This window comes from Rhipicephalus sanguineus, chromosome 1, assembly GCF_013339695.2.
Source record: "Rhipicephalus sanguineus isolate Rsan-2018 chromosome 1, BIME_Rsan_1.4, whole genome shotgun sequence".
Taxonomy (NCBI): Eukaryota; Metazoa; Arthropoda; class Arachnida; order Ixodida; family Ixodidae; genus Rhipicephalus; species Rhipicephalus sanguineus.
The window spans coordinates 88,891,654-88,908,915 of record NC_051176.1 but is presented as its reverse complement, the minus strand read 5'-3'; the positions used below and the strand labels follow the sequence as shown (position 1 = coordinate 88,908,915).

The following is a 17,262-nucleotide window of genomic DNA, read 5'->3' as shown; positions in this document are numbered from 1 at the left end:
ACATATTCCTCCGACGCCGTATAACATGGAATGTGAAATGCTTACTTGAATCATTGCGACTGGTATTTCACAAAAGCAGCGACTCTGACAGAGCTGGTCGAAGCGACCAGCACACTCAAAGTCGTCAACCGTGCTTGACCGGAACAACCGACCTTATAAGAATTTGTCCAGCAGCGCATTCGAAGCTGTCGCCGATTCAGGGACCTTAATCCGTAAATACTTCGCTTCGTCTCTAGACCACGCCGATTGATTTACTCTCGCACCCGCGTTTAGGGGGGGGGGGGGGAGGGCGAGCAAGGGTGCGGTGCCCTCCCCTCCTACCCCGGGCCGCATACCTGAGAAGCCATAAATAACAGGTTGTGTTTCGTTCTAGACATGCAGTACACTGCTTGAATGAACCTTGAGTAAACGAACTTCCTTATTTTCATCACTATGGCAGATTTATTTTGCGCACAGACAGACTTGACTCCCTCCCGAGACAAATTGGAAACCTACTCCTCTGAGCTTACGTAATCATGGCCCCGGTTAGCATCTATGGACGCGGCCAGCAGCACAGTGGCTGCGGGTTTGGTTACGTCACAGCTGATGGCGAGCGACGCTGGCGGCAAGCATGCGAGAAGGACAGGCCAGACAATATCGCAGACCTACGCTCTACTTCACCCGCAGCCCCCGGCTAATGATTTCCCTCGTGCCCCATATACCAGGTGTTCGTCATCTTTTTAGACAACACGGAACATTCACCCCCATACAGCATAACTGTAAAATAATATCTGGAGTTTAACGTCCCAAAACCACGATATGATTATGAGAGACGCCGTACTGGAGGGTTCCGGAAATTTCGACCACCTGGGGTTCTTTAACGTTAACATAACAGTAGTCGCTGAGCGATTACTCCAAGCGGCGCACGCACTAACTGCGCGAAAAATTGCAAATACAGAATCGGCTAGTGAACTGAATTTCACTAATTATATTTTTCATTAATGGTTTTGCGGCACGTACTGCAGCTTAGAATTCGAAGCTTTTGTGTTTTTTTTACAGATTTTAACCGCAGGAAAGACTATAGAAGAAGATTGTATCGTACAACCGAAGCGCTCTTGCTGTGTGATACTCGCTTCGTCTTTCGTCTTTACGTTATGAAAAATGCGATACCAACTACCAACCACCGGTTACACTGAGAGTATGAGTCTCATTGTAACCGGTGAGTTCGCAGGGTGTATTCACTTTGAAGCAGTTTTCTAGGTGATATAAGTTTCTAGACATTCACTACGACGAAATACATGGGCACTCTAGTTACTTCGATGCACAAAACAGTGCTTTGGTAAATATGTATGTGTATAATTGGGATAACACAGCACTTTTTACCGCAAGTTTCAAGGCCAATATCCGAAAATCTGGACCCTCACTTTATATTCGAAGTGGATTAGCGCTGCAAACTGAGCGGCTACATTTCGGCAATGTCAGCACGCATTACGACGTTAATAATTACTTAAATGAATTATTCAATTTCAGTTGCTTAGCCGATCATCCCTTTCAATTTATCGTGCAAGTATTGTCCACCACGTTGAGTAATCAAGCTGAAGGACGACAGTTACGCTATCTGTCACAGATTATTTTGAAAAGATTTTGACAGATAGCATAACTGTAGTCCTTCAGCTCGATTACTGGACAGATTATTTTTTCAAAAACTCTCAATGACTGTTGTGTGATCCCCTTGATGAATTTTTCTGCAAAGCGTGGACGGTTCGGGTGTGTGAACATTTATGACGTGTGAACCATCTTGTTGCGTCGACAACAATATTGTTGTACCGGTATTATGAATGTGAATGTCCATTCATGTGCGCATTTTGTAATGTTTTATAGTTATTGACAACTTCACGATGCGAACTATTATGCAATAGAGGAGGAGTAGCCGGAGCCACACCTAGGCACCAAACCCCCTTAGACACATTTAATTAAAGAAGAAATTGTGTACTTTTTTTCAAGTACGTTCTGTATAGAACGTCTTAACAGAAACTCAACCAAACGGTTCTATATTTTATTTATATATTTATTTATTTGAAGTACCTGCAGCGCCCGAAGGCATTATTGCAGGGGGAATACACAGGGTAACATATGTTTACATAAAGAGATAACTATGAAGACGAGATTACCACAAAAACAGAAAAATAAAAGAGGGTAGCTATGAGTGCAACAGTATGTCTCTGAACGATGTTTCAGTGCGACAGTCAACAATCTCCTGTGGAAACTGGTTCCACTGGGAGATTGTGTGCGGAAAAAACGAGTGTAGGTATACATTTGTTCTGCGAAAAGTTTCTTTGATTTTTAAAGAGTAGTCACTTCTCTGAGACAAGAAATGGGGAGGTAAAATGTAAGATTCTTTATCTATTTTAACCAAGCCGTGAAAGATTTTGAAAAGCATTTCTAATCTAATGTTTTTTCTACGTGTACTTAGTAATTCCCACCCCAAGCTATCCTTTATTCCACTAACACTAAACGTGAAGTCTCAGAACTGACAAAACGGGCGGCATGGTTTTGTACCAGCTCGAGCATATTAGATAGAGTTTTACTTTGCGGGTCCCAAGCCGCACATGCATACTCTAATATAGGTCTGACGTTTGAAAAATAAAGTAATTCTCTAACTTTAGAAGTAGCTAAACGGAAGTTTCGTTTGACAAAATTTAACATTCTACAGGATTTCGCTGTGACATACTCAACTTGTTTAGTCCAAGTAAGATTTGATCAAAAATGAACACCAAGGTATTTATAATCAGTTACTCGCGCTAGCTGGACAGAGTCTAATGTGTAATCAAACAGGTATGGATCGTGTTTACGAGTGAAGGAGACGCATTGACACTTACTATAGGGTTCAGAGACATACGCCACCTAACACACCAGTGCATGATACTATCTAAATTGCATGGCAAATACTCATGGTCAGAGACATATCTAATGCAATAAACTATCTAATGAGATAAACTAACATGGGATAAATACAAGAAAACTATTATTTTAAGTCGTAAATCAAGCAAAAATAATAATAATCTCATGGCAGCGAGCGTACATCCATACAATTCCCGCCGCGTTAAAGCAGTGTACAGCTCTACCGCGTTTTAACACCGAACCGAAAGCCGACTTTAGCCGATTCTGACATTATTTACATGCTTTATCAAGCCGAGTTGTGCCGGAAAGTGGCACTTTAACCACCAGCCGCGTCCGAAAGCGTCAATACACACACGAACCCAGGCCACCACGCGTCTCCCATCTCGCTCGAAACTCACCCGCCGTGTAGTTTTCCGGCCCCAGCCATTTCCGATTGTTCCAGAGCACACACATCGAAGGCCAATGCGGTATCAAATCCCAGGGTCCCGGCAGTGGCTTCAGCGCCAGCCATATCCGCAGCCATCGCGATACATAACGAGTCCTGAGAAGGCACACCACTATCAGCAGTCCTGCGGCCCACGTGAACGCTTTCGACGCGCCAAACTCCGCGACAGGATCAAGGTCAGATAGCGCAAGCATCGCCACGTGCGGGATACAGGCGACGCTGAAAAGGCGTCTTTTTATTGCTCGAGGTGGCCGCCTCCAGCCTTTTAACGCCGTGCCCCGAGCGCCCAGTGAGCACAAAAAATGTCGTCGTTCCTCTTGCACAATCACTCCGTTCAATGATAGACTAGAAAAAAAACAGAAAGATGTTAAAGGGGATGCTACTTGTAAACTCAGCACTACTATCTGAGGCCGCCTGTGGACTGTGCCTTGTCTCGTATATTGTATGACGTCCGCGTATGTCAGCGAATGCGAGTCCGCCGAACAAAAGAACAAAAACAATAAAGAAAAAAAGAAAGCTTGCGTGAAGAGGGTGCTGTGTGTGCAGAGCGTCTGTAGGAGAAGTGAGGTTACTGGGCGCACAAAGAAAACAAAATCTCAAGCTGATTGACTTATTGGAACGGCAAATAGTTCATCTCTTCAGTACTTCAGTGACATCTTCAGTACCAAACTATATAGCTCTTCTAAAAGCACTCAACAAACATTCTTCAATGATAATGTGTGATCGAACGAGAATGTCCGTTCTCTCCGTTGTCTTGCGTGTCCGGAAGGCTCCTGTGTGTGTGTGTGTGTGTGTGTGTGTGTGTGTGTGTGTGTGTGTGTGTGTGTGTGTGTGTGTGTGTGTGTGTGTGTGTGTGTGTGTGTGTGTGTGTGTGTGTGTGTGTGTGTGTGTGTGTGTGTGTGTGTGTGTGTGTGTGTGTGTGTGTGTGTGTGTGTGTGTGTGTGTGTGTGTGTGTGTGTGTGTGTGTGTGTGTGTGTGTGTGTGTGTGTGTGTGTGTGTGTGTGTGTGTGTGTGTGTGTGTGTGTAAGTTTTCTACGGAAGAAATTGCTGTATTGATGGTCCTTTCGAGAAGTTACACTGCATGTAGCCTGAGATACGATTGGCGTTACTAGTGAGTCCCAGGGCTGGGCAAAGATACTTTGAAATTGTATCGCGATACGATACAAGATACTGAGGCAAGAAGTATTGGAGATACAGATACAAGATACTGCCACAATAAATGTATCGGATACGATACTTGGCAATTGTATCTTAAGATACTTCGATACATTCTCAAATTTGTTATGGATCCATATAATGTAGCAGCAAACGCCTATACACGAAAATGTCGTGTTGAAAATTTCTTAACTGTCACCTATTTTGTTTCACATGAATGAAATGTCTGTTAGTATCTCAAAACTTTTGCCCTTCTTGCTCAAAGTACATTAGTTGCCTTCCAAAACAACTTATTGGGGCTTGTTTTAGCTTCTTCACAGGACAACTCTTTATACACTTCGCTGATAGCGGTTCTTGCTCGTCATTTTTGCAATTGATGGGAGTCGCTGTTGAACTTGCCGACCAGCTAGCGCGTTGCCATATATTCACAATAACGTCAATAAGAAGCCTTCGCACGACGGCGCAAATACCGGTGTGAACTTTTACCTTGTTTGCACAATAACGTATATCCGGAAAGGTGTACAGCAGCAACAACGCTGGCAGACTGTTTTTGGGGGGGAGGGGGGGGGGGGCGCATGGCGTATACGGCGTTTGAGACCGTTGGCTAGGAGCCCGGCCGGCACACATGACCGTCTCCGTCCCATTTGTTTTTATTTTCTAAATAAGTATGTTCGTGAGGTACACAGACATGACTGGTCTCAAGCATTTCTTTCGTGAGTAACATGTGGTCACCATGTGCTGAAACATAACCATGCAACAAAAACTCTATATTTCAATCCGCGTTCAGATTTCACTCCTTGTATACATCGGCATTGATCTTTCTCGAATCCTGATTCCAAATCCCCTTCAGAAATGACCTGTATATGAGATATGGGAGAGGCTTCCTTTCAAATGGCAACGTCATTTTGTTCAAACTCTCTCCGACCCCACCATCTTCACTGTCCCGGCCCTTAGAGCTAAATTTCGCGACTGCGGCCCGCCGGCTATAAGCTGAGTTTGAGACCCCTGGTGTATAAGTAGATGACGTAAAACAACAATGAATTTCCACGTTCTACTTAGCTGCTGGCGTGAGGGATTCTTTGTTGATACACTCACTAACGTGCAATCTTTTAGCCGTTTTTGTTCAATGAGAGAACATGTGCAACACAGAAATGTCTCCGACGTATTGTATAGTTGCGTAAAGCGTCGCAGGACACCGCTGCTATTCGCGCTATTGCCGCTTATAGCTCCCATTACGTAGCGATTAGTAATACAAAAAATATTTAAGGCCTAAAACAGGAAAATGAATATAAATAAAATATAGAGGTGGTTGTTTATCAAACATTCACATTGAATGAGTACACAAACACAATACAGACGGCGCCCTTAATAGCTATGAGCATGAAGTATTGTCAACTTACCTGTTGAGACAATAGAAAACTCATTGCCTATAGAACATTGCCTGAAACGGCTCGTTGAGACGCTGATGAGTAAAACGGAGCATTCCGTACAACAACGTTTCTCGAATCCCCTTCCTAACATCTTTAAGGTGGCACCTAATAATTCCCATTATTATAATGCAAACTCAATTTCGTTATTTTATTAAGCGGTAAGCAGAATATTTTGTACTCTATACTCAAGGCACGCCTACATAATTATATAATTGCTTTCAAGATCACCTTGGCAACGTGCATATGTGTAAAGAGTAGTAGAAATAAAGCAGACAGAAGAAAAGCAGAAATCTTATTTTGGGAGCACGTTACAAAAGACATACACTGCAGTGACCAGACCAGAAAAACAGTGCAGAGACCTAGGTAAGGTATGTGATGCAAAATGACAGCTAAGAAAGCACTTGTGCTAATAATCAAATTATGATTTCATAAATTATTTGAATAAATGTAGATGGAAGTGAAAAATATGGTACGCCACGTTATTTTCTGTTAGGTAAACGCTTCCTCTATTAGATCTAGCATCTATACCAGTGGTGCTTAAGTTGTTAGAATCTTATTTACATATAAGTTAATTCAATGCATGCAAGTCAAAATTACATGCACGAGATCCTTCTAATCGCTGATATGTAAAATCCACGCGACGCAAAGCAACCCCATTCTTGCACGCATCACATTTCGTTACGGAGCAAGACTCAAGAGAATCTTCAATAACGACACTGTAACAACATCAGAATTTGCGCGATAGACGCCGCACGCAATGGAGTACGCGGCGCAGGACAGTGGCTAAGAGCAAGTGTCGCGGCATTGGCGCAACTAAAAAGAAAAGAAATCGACAAAACAAATGGTACGTGTGCTGGGCGTAGACGTCCGCGCGCTTGTCTTCTGATTGTCTACCCTCACTGGTTGACTCTGGCGTAAAAATAAAATAACATCACTGCCCTCAGACTTATTCAGATGGCTTAGTGGCAACAGTACCACCTTGAGAAGCGGAGCTTGGCCAGTGAATATTGTGTCGCACGGTTGTGTTGCGATAGAAGTATCTTGTATGTTAAGATACACGATACATTTTCGAATGTATCGAAAATACAGATACAGATACTCGTCTTTCGAGACGCATCGCGATACAGATACAAGATACCCATAGAGTATCTAAGATAGTATCTAAGATGCATATATCTTCGATACTGCCCAGCACTGCTAGTGACGCACTGAATGTGAAGTGCCAAAAATAGGTTAGACGTGATACGGATGCCTAAGTATTCATAAGAATTGACAGAATCGAGAGGGACACTTAAGATAACATGTTAACGGGCTGTTAGAATTAACTTCTAGTAACACGCACTACTTTACATCTGCTAATGTTTAAAACCATTCGTCATGTGCTGCACCAAGCGACAATTGTGTTCAGATCAGATTGGGGGCATGAACTGTCACTATCGTCGATTATTCCATCAAAAATGACGCAATCATCAGCAAAAAAGTGAATGTTAAAAGAAATTGAGGAAGGGAGGTCGTCAACATGAATTAATAACAGAAGTGGTCCGAGGACCAATCCCTGTGGCACACCCGAGTGTACCGCAGAAGTTGACGAGCTATGACTGTTAGCTGTAACATATTGTTGACGATTACGTAGAAAACACTCAATCCAATTGAGTAAATTAATGTCCAGTTTTAGTACGCTCGATTTGTATAATAGCAGTCGATGACACTTTGTCGAAGGCGTTACTGAAATCTAAAAAAGATGCAATCAGCACATGACGAACGGTCGAAAATGTGATATAATTTGTGCGCGAAGAATATGAGCTGTGTCTCGCATGAAAATGACTCACGAAAACCATGCTGTGCGGGAGTAAAAAAAAAGGATTTTCACTAAAGAAACTTGACCACGTTAGTCAAAATTACATGTTCTAATAACTTGCAGGAAGTGCTTGTAAGAGCAATTGGGTGATAGTTAGTCGTAGAGTATTCATTTCCTGACTTATAGATTGGAACCACATTCTTATATTTCTCACTCCGAAGGAATGGCAGATGTATCTAAAGGCCGTTCAGAAGTTTCCATCATTGAACACCAGGTAACCGTACTTTTCAATAATTTGGTACAAATATTACCATGACCGGGAGAAGAGTGAACGGGAATGTTGTTTATTAATTGAGCAATACCAGAAGGATGAATTGAAATTGGTGACATGGTGACATAGTAAGAGTTCCCTGCGGGTGATAAGGTGACGTTACCATCAAGACAAAAATTAATTTGAAAAGCGTCATACATATTAGTAACTGCACTCATATTAGTAGCAACTGGGTTATCAAAAACATCTGCTTGAGCTATATGGTACAATAGTTGTCGGCATGTTTGCTAGTTTATGAGAAACAAAATTTCATTTAGAGCTTTGTACGTCACCCGACGATCCAGCGAACATCAGAAGGCGATATGTATCTTGGATTGGTTCCACACACGGTGGGTAGAGGTGAAAATGCGGCATACCGCACTGATCGATGACCCCTTTGAAATGCGCGCCTGAGGAACCAATAAATAGCAACTGTGCACGCACAACGCCAGCAAGCCATGCCTCCCGTCACCTGGTTATGTAAAAAGAAGTCTAAACAGGTGGCCGTCAACTGGAATTGGCGCGTGAACGATGCATGTCGAGGTCGTTTTGATTCAGAAGAGCGCGCAAGAGATGCCGAAGCCAAGCTCAAGCGGAGGGCAGGAGATTCAAGGCCTCGAGTGAGAGAAGCTGAGGTTAGACGTGAACGGCTTGCATCGGACCCCGAGTTAAACACGAGGCGAGTCGATGCACGACGCCGTTATGGACTGGACATTTGAAGCAGCTTTACTGACTTAAAGGGACGCTAAGAGAAAACTGGTTTTTTTTTCTATTTAGTGTCCCTTTAGCAAGAACGCTTGCCAATTTTGCTGATCAGATTCTACTTCGGCGCGCCTCGATTCAAGTGTCGTCACTTCCCTGTAACGGGCAATTCCGGTCTGACGTAGCAGAGTTGTCGCGCTTCGTGTGCGCAGTCGCGATTTCGTCCTTGAAATTTGATGAGGAATACCTCGAACTACGTGAACCTTTGTGATTTGTGATACGTGTGCAAAAACGACAGGAGCGTGACTGTCACGGGAGTTTTATTAAAAATCTGTATTTTCTAAAAGAAAAAAACACCCTGTATATACACTCACACACGCCGGCTGCTTTTCAGCCATTACAGCTTTTTTATTGAAAGGCTACGACCGTAATTAAGGCACCTGCCGTATTTGTCGACGCGGGCATACTTTGCCGCTGATAAAGAACTTCACAAAGGCTAATTCACAAAAATTTGTTAATAAACCTTTCTATTTACAAAATTTATAAACATGATGGCACTTGTATATGTGGAAAGGTTGTCGTGCGCCACAATTTATGGGGTCCTCACACTGACTAAAAAGATGACTAATCCCTCCGTCGTATGAATCGGTATAACAAGATAGCGAAACGTGCTGTCACAGAAGTAGTTGAATGTTTATAGGGCATTGGTACATGAGAGCGTGTACAATGTCTATTGTTGTTTGGCAGATATAGCACCGCTTGATGTGGACGCATTCACGTTGACGCCTAGTGGCACATCTCCGTACCGACGACTAACGTCAAAGTCATGATTTAACCCTTGCGGTAGCTGAAATTTCAAGATATACCTGGACACCGCATATGTTGAATCGCGCGCAAGGATGGCATCAATAAGCACATTATTAAACACTGATACTCGATATGCACTCCTTCAAAGCGTCGTGAAACGCGAAGAGAAACGCGACGAGCGCCGTGTCTTCCCTCTAGCCTGGCCGTTAATTCTCACAGGGCGAGCGGGGAACGTGGTGCGACAGCCACGCGAGCGTCGGAGAGCTATTTTTCCATATGGATAGATGTTATGAGCGAGGCTTTTGTTAATGCGTTGACGAAATTACAATTTTCCTATGGAGAATACGCCAAATGGGACGGTCGTAGCAACGGCGCGTTGCCACAGCTAATTGCGGAGGCAACGAAGTCTTTTTTTCTTCTTTTTTTTTCTTTCGAGCCTGGTGGCACGCATGTCACCGCCCCGTTATAAGGGGACGCTCATAGCATCTATCCATCCAAGAGCACTGCGAGAGTAAAGTGGCAAAGATAAAAGGCGCGTTCATGTAGCCTCTGTTATGTGTTCGCCGGTAGCTCAGTGGGCTAAACGCCCGCCAGCCGTCGGCGCGGACCGGAAGGTTGTGGGTTCGACTCTTGTGAACGGAAACTTTTCTTATGCTTTTTTTTCTTTGACGTCTGATGGTGTTCGCTTTGCTGACGTATTTCCGTGGCGGAAATACGTCATGAAAGTCTTGGTGGACCCCGGCATAAACCACTTTCTTGTTAAAAAGGTCGCACCTAATTTGACGCATTCATCACCGAACTACAAGGTCCCAGCGTGCCGGCAGCACATAAAAAGCGGCTGCTCTGTTGCGTCAGACGGAAAAGCCCGTGACGAAGCGACTAAGTTTCAATGGAGCCGCGCCTCGCAGCACCATCTCGTCAGGGAAAACGGCAAGTCGTCTGGCATACACAAGTGAGCCGCTCATTCTTTGCTTGCGATGTGTGATGATGCTTATCTGTTAATTCTTTCTGAAGTAAGAAGTACTTTTTATTGAAATAAATAGGAATGAAGAAGTCGTCGCTATTTCTTGGCAACGGCTACCCCTTTCGACTTGGTTATTAGGCTAAAAATAAAATTTAAGAAAGAACATATAGTCCAGCTCTGGGCCGCCCGGCAAGCGGAAGACGCCGCCTGAGTCCAGTTACTCCTAGCTGCCAACTGAGGTCACCAAAACCAAGACTGCGGGTGCATTCTGCTCAATAAAGTTTATTTCTTCTTCTTGTGTTCGGTGAGTTCAAAACTTGTCGTTTCAACACAGCCTGCTAACCTTCGCACACATGACGAGGTTAAAAGAAATGCTGAGTTTTAAGCTGTCGCGACTTCTTACCAGCTAGTGTGAAGATATATACAGTCGGGAGAAGTATTCCCGTTGAACCCCAAGAAATATTTGCAAGTGAAGAACAATTAACAAACAAAAAGAACTGATAATTTTTTCCTAAAGTTGCGGCCGGTGGACCGGCCTACGTCAGAGGGCATATAATGGGCGCCGTCATTTTATGGCCGTTGTACGGTACAACAGTTCCTTCTTATGACCTTTGTGCACAAATACCTTTGTGTCTCTTCGCATGAACCAGTTGTATAAGATGTTATAAAAGAACTGTTGTACGTATATTTATTTATTTATCTATTTATTTATTTATTTATTTATTTAAGTTCTGACATTAGGCGGCACCCCTGTTGGTGGTGCAAATAGTCCGCATCAGCATGGTTGTCTAGTTATGACATAGTTGTTTATTTCCCTACGAACTTCTTACCGGGAGGCCAGCCGTTAAACACCGACGCAAACACGCCGGTTTCTTCCCAACGTCACTTTTCTTTCGACATCGCAGTGTTTATCCCATAAGAAAAAAGATCAGCCAGTACATCGTGGCTGTATGCAAATATATATCTGTCGACCTGCATTCAGACGCCATACCAGACGAGCGAATATGTTTGCACGGCGCGATCGACTTGCGAAAGCATCGCTTATGTATGCGACGGCGATCTGCCGCCACCGTGTCACGATAAACAAAAATTAATCCAAGGCTTTTCGTAAGCCTTGGTTTACGAAGCACAGTAACCAGTGAAACAGTGCGACACGGTTCCGGAAGAAGCCTAAAAAATGTCCGGCAAGCTGGCACAAACATCAATGAGTCTGTCAAGTACCGAGCAAGCATTCTAAAGTAACTCAACAACCTCTTCGTGTCATGCCTTTTTTTTTTTAGACCTTCGCATACCATCTTTTTATCCACACACATTCGGACGACCACAAGTTCGACCGTCCGGGACCCTTCAGCGTGCACCAATATTGACCTATATCTAAGAACACGAAAATTGCTTTGCCCATCCTGCCTTTGCAGGAATTCTCAGTCATCGCAGCCAGCTGAAACAAGCCACGCGACATCAAGCAACACGCTGAGTAACGGCGTAGCACACTGTAGTCCGCTAATGGGCTGCGCCACAGCTTCGCAAAATTTACAGTGGAGTTGGATAAGAGCGTGAATGAAGCCCGCGCACAGCTTCACAGACACAATGGGACACACGCAGACAAAAGCCATAGGACTGGTTATAGCTAAACTCTACATTTGATCCCAGCGCATGCTTGTATCAGAGGCCTGATTACGAAGTCTGAAATCGGTCATAGAAGTAAATAAAATGCACATGTAAGATAGCAAGCCCCGGTAACTACAAACGGTGAAAGTGGTTTGCGCGTTTCGTAACGATGCTTAATGTGTTTTAATAAGCAGCGCGGCAGGGTCGAGAGAACAGCCATAGGCCAAGTACGCAGGACAGGCGCACGGCACCTTCTCAGAACAGCGCATGTGCAGTGTGCTTGTTAGCATTGTGTTCTAGTCCCTGCTGCGCTACCTTTTAATACGAATGTCAGCCACCTCGCCAAGCCTTACATCAAGTGCTGTACCTAGCTTCCACTTGGCGTGCGTGTTTCTGCAAATAAATTTTCAGGTGCGCTCACTGTTTTTCAAGGCGTGCCTTATATATATATATATATATATATATATATATATATATATATATATATATATATATATATATATATATATATGGCTATGGGCGAAGCAATGCTATTCGTGTTTTTTCCATGCGACGTGAGGATGTCGTTGACGTTCTTCATCCACCCTTGTGTAACATACGATACTTGCAATGGCGAGAGGCGTGAGAACAATACAGAACATGTACTTCCTGATCTCGCTCGCACCGCGGCGCTCTCGCTCCTTCGTTTTCATTGCTTGCGCAAGCACATATGTAAAACAAGGGTGCGCGTCATTTCATTGTCGCTTTTATCATGCCCCGGCCACATCGCAGCAACCGTGCATGCCAATGAGCCGTGTTCACTGAGTTACTCATTGACAATGGGCTCTCCATTTTGCTCCTACGTGCAGCCTGTTCACCAGCGCCTCTACAGCGGCAGCAAAGTGAACGAAGTGTAAGGACAGTTACAGATTTTCCTCGAAACACCGCGCTATGGTGTAGTTCTGCCCTTAGCCGAGAGCCTTACCTCCTGTGAAGCTCCCTTTGTCCAGCTGTCTCCTATTGCTCCACAATACGCTGGCCAGAAACCAGAACGGTATCCAGTCCGAAGGTCCCGGCAATGACTTCATCCTCATCCAAGTTCGAATCCATCGCAGGCACCACTTCTTGGAAAGCCATACTACGAAAAGTAATGCTATTGCCCACGTCAGCGCGCGCGACGCGACCATTGTAGACGGAGGCGCAACGACAGACGCGAGATCCATGAACGCGATCATTGCCGCAGGTGTAGTTCGTACGGAAACGTTTAAGCAAGATTTGTCCCGCGCAAGGCGCAGGGGCATCTAGCTTTATAACGTTAACATGTGGGGGGGCGCTTAGTATGTCTCAAGAAAGCCTGTTCCTTCGCGCCTGCATATGCGCAGATGAGCGAGAAAAGAAATAAAAAGTAAAGCAAGGTGTTGCGTCGCTGGGGAGCCCGTAAGGCTATATGGTGACGGCTAAAAAGGCACAAAATCTGGCTGCGAGAAGGCTCTTGACTACGGCGTTTTCCCTGTACTGACTCCTTTTGCTGTTAATAACGGGGAGCTACAAAAAGAAAGCTACGGTCGTGACGTCAGTGGCACGAAGGGGCTTTGTTGCAACTACTTCAATCTCGTATAGGTAGAACCATCCGCTTTGCATTACCGGTTTTGCAATTTGTAACTTTCTTTGCCCTCACTTCTTCGCGTTTCTTCCTTTGCGCAAGCCAAACTAAAACATGACGCAGGTTAGCTGTCTTGTCGTTTTCTCTCTGTAGAGTTGATTTCACCACGACTGCATTCCAGCAAGTGTGCCCCCTAAGTGAGTCCACGAAGTCAGAGGAAAAGCGCTCCTCCTACGTCCTTCTTTGGCGTTCTTTCTCTCACTCTCGCTCCTCCACAAATGTGGTAATGTAGAAGACAACACTGATAACTCAGACATCTTTGACAGCGAATCATTTAGGCTGCAGTTCTGGATTCTTTCGCGGTGTCGTGCTCCTCACGGAAAAATGTGTCGATCCCAAGACAGTTTATAGAAGCGCGAAGCGCACAGTGTTGTCAGATGATGTCACCATGTGACGATGACGTCATCACATGGCGTGATCAGGTGATATACTTGTCACGATGTGTCATCACGTAAACCTTGACATGATGACGCAATCACGTAACACATGACATGTTCACGTTATGTCATCATGTCAAATGCGACATCACCACTACGTGACATGTATTTTTGTACCATCAGACGTTAGCGCCTGTTTTTTTTTTTTTTTTTCGTTTCATGGACCACAATTGCGTTTGTACGTTTAATGAAAAGCTCCCTCAGCAGCTGTAGTGGTGGTTTTCCACAGCTGAGCTGGGCATCCAGTTTCGCAGGGCTGAGACGCCGAGTCAACTTTAAAAGGGCCCGTCATGTACGTGCCCATGCACGTCATGTACGTCATGATTTAAATGACACGGACATGGTGCTCCTGCGGCCGTTTCGTTAACTTGATGTATATATACCAAAATTGGTTGGCATGACATCAGCCTACAACGCACATGAATGGCAGGTCGTGAGATGACAATCATGACATGCATGTCATGTGCTTCACGATTTGTATGACCCGGTATTGGTGCTGCCACAGCCGTTTCGTTCACTTAATGTATACCAAAACTGTTGGGCATATTATGAACGTATAACGAACATGAACGACACGTAAAATGGAAATAATGACATGCATGTCATGTACAGGACTCGCGGATTCACACGCGACATCATTTTTTTAGTATAACGACTGGTATGCGCAATCGCTTTTTTTTTTCTCTCCAAAAACAATTCCCGAACTGTTTTAATTCTACTTGAATACGACTTCCGTAGGCTTTAACAGAGAAACATCCTAGCAAAAGTCCGGAGTTTGTATGGGTTCGAATGCGGCTCCGGCACTTAGTGATATCATTTTAAGCAAAGTAGATCAAGCTCTAGCAACCGATCTTTCAGATATTATGAACAAAGTGTCGATTTGTAGACGATCAGTTAGTTTTAGTTGATGACTCTGTATTTCGAAAAATGGTGCATGCTGTAAAAATTATCAAAGGAAATGGTTTTGGTCTAAAGTGTACTTTTGAGTTCATGAAAGAAGATTGCATTCATTTTCCTTATCTGTCGTTAAAGTTTAGCCCCAAACTGCTTGCCGTAAATTCACCCTGATGTCAGTAAAACCTTTGTTAAACTATTCTTCTGGTCAGAGAATTGGGAAAATTCAATAGCATTTTACAGCCTTTCATCAGCTATAGAAAAATCGTGTGTACACATTCAATGGCGGTTAGTTTTACCGAACATTTACAAAAAGCTAAAAGATGTCGGCTTCCCCACTTGTGCCTTAGCTTCAGCATGCGTAAAGATATTGAAAATAAAGAAAAAAAAAGAATCAGATGAAACCACGTACCGTGGAATCGAGGTTATGCGAAGCATGCGGCGAGAAGGTTATTGTGGCGTATATTTTTTTTTTTTTTCACATTGAGCGAAACCTTACGAAGTGACGCTAAATATATGTGCAAATGGTATACGCACACACATATGATGAAGAGTCGCAGGTGTGTTATATACTAACCAGTTGTTTACAGTTGCGTAACGATGCGAACAGCAACATGGGTATTGACAACACCAGACGCGGTAACCTGATATCTAGTGCTAATACTTGTCGGTTATGATGGAGAACGCACGCACGTTTCACGAACCCGTGTGCACGTGTGGAAGGGGTTCTTGAGAGTTCTAAAGTAGATGGCGGCGAGCGCAATGTCTTTGTTATTGCAACTGATCTGCGCAACGCAGACCTCGCAGATTCCGCTGTTTGTGTGTGTTCGGCGTCTGGTGGCCGGCGAAGTGGGATGTGGCCTACGTTGAAGTTACGCATCGCCGTCTTTTATGTGCCCACGCCTCTGCACCTGCAATGAAGTCGCTTGCTGTGGACGACACAGTGGGCTCATCGCTCCAGGTTTCAGAAAGTGCTAACACGTCAGTTTCTTTTTCGAGGTCGTACACGTGCGCGTGCACAGACTGTACGTTGCGAGCGGCAAGCATGAGGCGATTGTGGTTGTGGTATCGAATGAAGGCGGTAGCCCGGTCCAAGACAATGTCCAGAGGCCTGTTTGCTAGCCGGGGCACGTCGTCGACAGACTGTCGACAAAGCCGGCGACATGTCGGAACCCGAAGTCACGTTTTGCGTTGGTGAGGTATAGGCCGTCGAGCCTGGTAGCCCTGGAAAGTGATACGTAGAACAACTTCAGTGGTTGGCGCTTATCGCAACCGTAGACTACCTGGGTGTATGTGGCCCTTTGGGCACACACACACACACACACACATTATATATATATATATATATATATATATCGTTTGCTTGCGCAAGGGGAAAATGTGTCCTTTCCTTAGCGAACCTCAGGCACTTTGACCGTTTCCATCCCATCCAGTGTGGGCGCTCTCCTGGTCGTCTCCATAACTTGTAACATACCAAAATTGGCATAGCAGGGGATCAGTGTATGCCAAACACTATTCACTGGTGATGACATGAATAGCACAAAACGACTGTGGCGTAAGTCAAAAACCCCTTTCCATCAGTCACGTGTGGCACATACCCGCATACCACAGTTCATGTTATGCGTGTATGCGCCACAGGTGATTCAGTCTTAATCAGCACGGTAAACGCGAACATATACACATTGAAACGCAAGGCAAGTGAGGGAGCTGAAGGCAAAACTCCCCTGAAAGACGCTCGACTGCCATCCACTCGCCCACGTGGTCCGGCAGAATGACCCAGTGTTCTCTTAATTCCTCATGAGGCTAGGCGATGACCTCATGCTGACCCAGTATGACGTCAGATTGATTGAGAGCCGCTCGGCGACACGCGAAGAAGCCGTCGCTATGTGTCCGACGGTATACGGCTATACTACAGCAATGCGGACGTCCACTGCTATAACGCCCGTCGCCTCGACGTTGCGGACAAAGTGTTATATCATCCTGCATGCGATATACATGACTTAGCAGGTACACAGGGATGCCCTGACCAAGGTGACCAAGATGTACGCAAGCGACATGGGTGGCATCTAGGGTGCGACGCCAGCGCGGCCAGTGTTTCTTCGCTGTCATCGAGGCACCCTGACTGCGTCAAGTGCATCGTCACCGAATCTCTCCCTATGGGCGCTTGCTATAGTGTAATGACTCACTATT

At 44.7% G+C, this 17,262-nt stretch overlaps 1 protein-coding gene across 1 annotated transcript in view; it reads right to left on the bottom strand.

Annotated features, from left to right (window-relative positions):
- Positions 1–3,655, bottom strand: part of LOC119393687 (cytochrome P450 4V2) — a 174,188-nt gene extending 170,533 nt beyond the window's left edge. The window contains exon 1 of the mRNA XM_049415066.1: positions 3,279–3,655. Coding sequence (XP_049271023.1) covers positions 3,279–3,519 — 241 coding nt within the window. The 5' untranslated portion in view covers positions 3,520–3,655. The remainder of the gene's footprint in view (positions 1–3,278) is intronic.
- Positions 3,656–17,262: the final 13,607 nt, after the last annotated feature.